Raw genomic sequence first — 6585 nt, forward strand, 5'->3', positions numbered from 1 at the left:
CCATGCAGTGGTGCCACGGGCAGGCAGCCAGGCAGCCAGCCTGGGCACATGGGGCTTTGGTGAAGCTGCCCCAAAGGCAGGCTCAACTTGGGGAGAGGTAGAGAGCTTTATAGTCCAGGTATCTCTGAATACCCCAGTAATGAACCATCTACAACTTCGCAATGCACGGTGGGGAACTGACTGCTCTCAGAGGCCATTTGAGCAGCGGTTTCTCCATCCCACGGGACTCTGCTGGCGCGATTCCATCTCCTCCCGGCCATCCTGTGCAAAGCTACTCCATGCATGGTATCCAGCGAAGCGCCTGCCCTGGGGACCTGCAGAAATGTCAGGTCAGCAAGTCCGTGGCCATAAAAGTCATGTGAAAAGACATGGGTTGCTGACCCAGCCCCCAGGATCTCAAACCTGCCTTCAGTCCCAGAAAGCAAACTAGGCTGCTTGGGCTGGGGGGAGAAGAGAAAATTAATGAGCAAAAGACTTGCTTACTTTGGTCCCAGCTGCTCCCCTGCGAAGCTAGTTTGAAGACAGAGAGCCTAGAAATATGTGTCATCACTTTCTCCCCCCCAATGGTCTCTCCCTCCCACCTCTGCCCAGCTGTAGGCACTGGCCAGTCTCCTTGGCCAGTGGGGACCAGTACCTCCCAAGTCCAGCCTCGTCTCAGTGGGTGCACAGCCATGGCTCTAGCAGGTCCACAAGCCCTGGCAGGGCAGACATCTGCACCATTCTGGACTCCCTCTGAGCTCCAAATGCAGTTGGAATCATGTCAATAATTTGTCAGTAATCTGACCACCAGTAGTGGCTAGACACCAAGCTTTTTAAATGAAGCCAGCAGAGCCACCAGCGCATGGCTGTCCCATCACGCTGAGTGAATTCGGAGCTTGCTGAGGTGCCATGGCCAGCACCAGCTAAACCCGGGCACCACGTGGGTCACTGCCACACAGGCTTTTCCTGATAGATGTGTATCAAGGCATTGCGTACCTAATCTGAACTGCCCTTTACTAATAATGCCAATCCCTGGGTTGCTTTTCTGCAGGGACTGGCCACAATCAAGCTCAAATATAACAACTTTTACAGCAGTTTCCTGCTGCAAGAGGAACAAACTGATGACCCGCCCTGATGTCCAAACCCAACCAGGCACGATACCACTAATGCTCTCTGTGAACTGCTACAAACCCTGGTGGAAGCAGCAGAAGTGCTGTTATTGCCTTGACAGTACAGTCCAATGTGCTCTGCAGCCATTTGCTTTAGAAACATCATTAGAGGGAGTTATTCAAGCATGCCTCGGTGGTAATGCATTTTTCTAACTTCAGACAATACAAGTCACAACGCCCAGCCATGTGGCCAGCTGTGAAGGATACTGCCCAGTTTGTGTAAAACAGTGAAAATATATTAATTATTTGATTATTATAAGTTAAATAAATAAAGATCAAAAATAAAAGCCCCAATTCTGAAGATAATTTGTTTTCCCACTTCAGTATTTAAAAATATAGATTTATGACTGATCAGCTATAGGTAATTTTCTGTATCTTTTGGGGGAGGGGATGACAACACTTTGACAAAGTGTTTTGTCAGTGTTATCACCATGATAAATTGGCTTTGTCCCTGCACACCCATAAAAAAGCCTCCTTAGTACCTTTCCAGGCTAGGAAACCTTCCCTAATCTCTCTATGGCTTTACTTCACCTCCTATATTGGTCAGATTGGTTGTTTTGGTTTTTTACTGGGGACTGGACAGGAGGACAAGTAATCCTACAGCTTCCCATTGCCTTTGGATGCCTCTATTTTTTTCAAAGTAATAATTATTTGGCCTGGACAGAGAGGGCAAAGGGTAAAGCCATATGGTATTTGACAATACTGACATGATGAACCTGAATTACTACAAAATTACTATCTTATGAGTAAAACATTCAGGTGAGGTTTTCCTTCAAAGGATCATTTGTCCTACTGGTAGAATCATCCTCTACGGTGATAATCAGATACCATTTTCCCTTTCTTTAGAATAATTTTCAAGTCACATTTAGAGCTGTAAAAGTGGCCACCACTTCCTCAGCATTAACTCCTTGAAACCTTTTTACGTGGCCATTATGACCATCTTTCCTGGCTCAGAAGAACCTGGCAGCACTTGCAACGAAGCCCATCAGTGGTACTTTACGTGGACGAGGCGAGCCTGTGTTGAGTAGCAAGGGGTGCTACTTCACCCCTGCTGCAACGGATGGGTGCTTTGACTCCAGGGTTTCCCCAGTGATAACCAAGATATTGAAGGTACATGTCCCACCCACACTCCTGGTGTGATTAAAATGGGTTCAGCCTAAACATAAATCTTGATTAAAGTAAGGTTTTCATTCATTCTCCACCGTGTCCCACAGGAGCTGAGTGTCTCCTGTAACTTTGGTCAAACATGAGCATGCATTTGAAATTTGCCGTCCGTAATTCTGAGTCCTATTAAAGTTCCTTCAGCATCACTTCAAGCAATAGGCTTCCGCCATACTTTTCTCCAAGGGGCATGAGTTTCTTTCCACTGGTAACTGAATGCTATGTTTGGTCTTTCTCCTGGACTTCCTGAAACCGTTTCTCCAAACGGTCCAGTTTGGCCAGATTCTCCTTCAGCAACTTGCTGTTTGGAACCAGCTGTAAGGCTTTCTCATAGTAGCCACGGGCAGTGACGTAGCTCCCCTACAAAGAAAATGAGTAACAGATCTCATTCACGTTCCCTGATGTAGAAAGTTCATTCCCTGGGAATGGTGAAGACTGTAATACACAGGAAAAAGAGTTTATAAAACTTGATATGGTTAGGTAACGGGAATACTTCTTCCTTATGAAATAGATCACTGAGTGCCATTACCCTAAATTTGACCAAATGCACATGGCAAGAAGTAGATTTACATTTTTCTGGTATGTTGTACTAGAAGAGTTAATTTTACTCAGCGATAGGATAGTTTGAGGATATCACACAATGTGACTCCTTAAGACCCAAATCATAATGATATGCTAAAATATTCAAAAAGATAAGCAACCACAGGGCGGGCTATTTCCATAATTTCATGCCAGTATTCTGCATTAGACATCTTTATTAAATTAATTAGGTAGAAAGGAACCTTAAAAGTCAACTCATGGTGACATTTTTCTAAGGTAGGTCAACAACTGAAGCAGGAAAACTTTAAGAGATGGGCAGGTTGTTCCTTGCAGCCTGCCCTCTTGAAATATGAGATTCACATTAGAGGATACATATTCCCAAGGAACCTGGTTGGGAAATTCTAGCTGAGGTGGACAGACTCTCCTCCTTTTTGGATAAAATATGTTGGGGACACTCACTGTTCACAAACATGCAGCTCTTGGCAGTCTGAAACAAATTCAGCTTTCTGTCCTGACTAATAGTCTCTGCACTTGACAGCTTAAGGAAAAGCAAAATTGTCATACCTTGATGTGCTCAATGCCTCCCATATTCATCCAGGCCTGTGCTTGGTCTGGGTTGAGCTCCACAGCCCGTTTATAGCTCTGCATAAATATGAAACATTTTTAGTTTATGAGTCTGACTCTTCAAACAAAACCACTCCTGCAGGGGAACGAGAAACTAAGTTTTCTCTCCTTCTGAATCCACTTAAAATATAATTTCAAATTCTACTCATATACAATGCACAAGATGAATTTCAGTTTCTTTACAGCAGAGGCAACATAATATACTGCTTCACCGCTGAGCTCATCTCACAGGTTTTCCCTGCCCACAGCACCATATGAGGAGCCACACCAACCCCTGCGACGCTCTCCCTGCCCCCCTGCATTGCTCGGGTCTCCTGCATGGCAGGGTCATTTCCTTGGGCAGATGCCTGCCAACCACAAGCCATATGTGGGCTGTGATGCTCTTTAACTGCAAGGCTTTCATTTGGAGCTGGCAGCAGATAACAGTACAGCCACTTGCATGGAGGTTTCACAAGGACCTGAGGGCAGTGCTATCCCTCCCCACTGCTTCTGCCACTGTGCATGGGAGAAGCAGCAACAAGGACCTTCTAGACTCATGTCAAACAGCACTATTTTTACAGTGTCACAACAGGAGATGATTCAAATCAGCATTAGACATCTCTAGGGATATTGAGAATATTCAGAACTGTCCCAAAAATATTCTGTGATGCTAACATAATTTCAGAGTTAACAAGCCTCCTGCTCCACAGGATAAGCCAATCTCTTAGCTATTAAGTAATAAGGTGAGATAGAACAATGTGGTGGGCTCTCACAGGTCCCCAGGCTTCCAGCTGAGCCACCTGGAGTTGGCAATTGCCAGCAAGAGGGGCTGGATGGACCAAGGGTCGGGTCAATGAGAAAAGGCCTAGGCTCCTCCATAATCCCACCACGGCTCTGTATTTAACCTCTCAGAGCAGGCAGCTGTATTTCCACACAGGAATGAGGAAAAAAGTTGAATCTAAGTCTGGCAAAGTCAGCTGCCCCATAGCTTTAGCTGTACCACTGGTGAACTGCTGAGCTCCCAAGGCCAACAGCCAGGGTGCGTGCACCAGGGAGTATTAGATGCAATGAACTAACTCTATCTTTTAACCTATAAAACTATACGTAGGGCTTAGAGCTGTCATACCTCAAAAGCCTTGTCAAGGACATTCTGTTCTCTTAGCTGGTTTCCTTTAGTGAAAAAGAGCTCTGATAGGACTTTTGGATCCTTTGGTTTTAGCTGAAGAGCTTTTTCTATAGCTTCAAGTGCCTGTGAAAAAGCAAGGGGACATTGTGTTATTGTATTCTGCTCCTTTCCACTTCTCATGCTCTCCTCACCGCTAGGGCCTCCCAGCATAAGAGTCATCTTCCTCCTTCCCTTCTTTACCCCACATCGTTAACACATGTGGAAATGACTTTTTTAGATGCCTGTGGCTGATGGGCAGTGGGGCTGACAGCAGCAGGAGCAGTAAGTGGTAAGAAAACCACAATGCTCAGCTTCAGTCCCAGTACCTAGATAAACAGAAGGTTTTAGTGAAAAAATAAATCTCCTCAATGTACACTAAGGCATGTGAGAGACATGTCTGGAGAGACAGAGTGTAAAATTCAACCTGAGGTCTGTGCATGAGCCCTTGGCACAAGGGAACCCTGCAGCCATGGTACCTTGGCATAGTGCTCCTGCTTGCTGTAGATGGCTGACAAAAGGCGGTAGCACTCCAGACACTCTGCATCCTCGTTGAGTATATGGTTCGTCATCTTTTCGGCTTCCTTCGTCCGCCCCATCATAGCTAAAACCTGAGCCTACAGAGCCACATTATAAAGGGTTATGATCTTAAAAAGCTCGACCCTCCTTAATACACAATGCTGCACCCAGCAGTTGGTGCCCCACTTTTGTGGCCCTGCCCTGGCCAAGCTTGCCCCACACTCACCAGCGCCAGCCGGATCTCTTTGTTCGAAGGCTGCAGTGATGCTGCTTCTCTGTAGACTTGCAATGCTTCTTCGTACCGCCCCGTGTTGTAATACAGAGCGCCCAGCGGAGACAGAATTTCAGCCTTCCGGGATACCTTCAGTGCCCTGGAATTTGGGAAAAAGAGATGCTTCCAGGTGGTGTGGCGACCAAAGCAGAAGAGCAAAGTGTGGCTTGCGCTGGGACAGAGCAGTGAAGCTCATGCTCATCCCACCCTGCAAAGCACAAATTGAAGGTCCCAGGGAGGGATGAGTGTGCCCACATCAGCAATCCCTCTGTCCACTTGAGAAGGGGAGAGGGCCACCTCCAAAGTGCACAGGAGCATGCAGTAGGAGTGGGGATGGCTGATGGTGGCAGAACCTGGGGAGTGTGAGCACAAATCTGGATGCCAAAAAGTAGGCCCCCCCCCAACCCCAGTCCACCTTGCTGCATACTGGGAGTCAGAGCCTGCCTACTGACACATTGCTGGGAAGGGCCAAAGTTCCTAATGGTGCCAAGGTTTTGGTGCTGGGCTGTGCAGCAGTTATGGCTGTTACCGGTGCAGCACCCACAGATCAGTTTCAAGCAGGGTGGGAGTCGTGCTAGCAACCTACTCATGCCACCGAGAAACCTCCGACTATCGTTAGAGCATCCTCCAGCCAAAAGCAGCAGCGTGTCCACCTTGGGGGCTTGGGAACGGTCCAGGGAAGTCAACACTGCCTGAGTTCATGCTGCCTCTCCAAGCACTCCCCAAAAATAGCCAAATAAGCACAGGTAAATCTGGTTTCATATGGATGGAGAAGGAAGGGAGGACAACCCACACATACACTGACAGATTCATGTATCAGAGGCTCTTTAGCAGAGACAAGCCGTACAGGGGGAGGAGGGAAATGTCCATCTCCTCAATTCTTACCGCTTGTACCACGCTTCAGCCTCTTTGTTCTGCCCCAGGGAGCGGTAAAGCCTGCCCAGGTTCACCATGGCCACGTGGTGAGCGGGGCTCAGGCGGATGGCCTGCCTGTAGTGGGACACGGCTCGCTCAGGAGCCCCTGGAAGGGAAAACAGCTATTAAAGTGGTGCATCAGAAAAATCCTGTCACAAATTCATTATGCAGTAATGCTCTAGGTTTTCTTTCATGTGTTGCTGTATGCGTGGGAACCATTTTGAGAAAGAAATCCTGCCTCATCCTTTCGAGATTAAGTGTAGGGA

The 6585-nt window shown here is 47.3% G+C and overlaps 1 protein-coding gene across 1 annotated transcript in view; it reads right to left on the reverse strand.

Annotated features, from left to right (window-relative positions):
• Positions 1 to 1716: 1716 nt before the first annotated feature.
• TMTC1 (transmembrane and tetratricopeptide repeat containing 1) overlaps positions 1717 to 6585 on the reverse strand; it is a gene marked incomplete at its 5' end in the record, with an annotated part of 45053 nt that continues 40184 nt past the window's right edge. Inside the window, 6 exons of the mRNA XM_009700948.1 lie at positions 1717 to 2669; positions 3414 to 3491; positions 4579 to 4701; positions 5094 to 5231; positions 5360 to 5504; positions 6290 to 6425. Of these exons, the coding sequence (XP_009699250.1) occupies positions 2529 to 2669; positions 3414 to 3491; positions 4579 to 4701; positions 5094 to 5231; positions 5360 to 5504; positions 6290 to 6425 (761 nt within the window). The remainder of the gene's footprint in view (positions 2670 to 3413; positions 3492 to 4578; positions 4702 to 5093; positions 5232 to 5359; positions 5505 to 6289; positions 6426 to 6585) is intronic.

Source organism: Cariama cristata, unplaced genomic scaffold, assembly GCF_000690535.1.
Source record: "Cariama cristata isolate BGI_N322 unplaced genomic scaffold, ASM69053v1 scaffold25785, whole genome shotgun sequence".
In the NCBI taxonomy this organism is placed as follows: domain Eukaryota; kingdom Metazoa; phylum Chordata; class Aves; order Cariamiformes; family Cariamidae; genus Cariama; species Cariama cristata.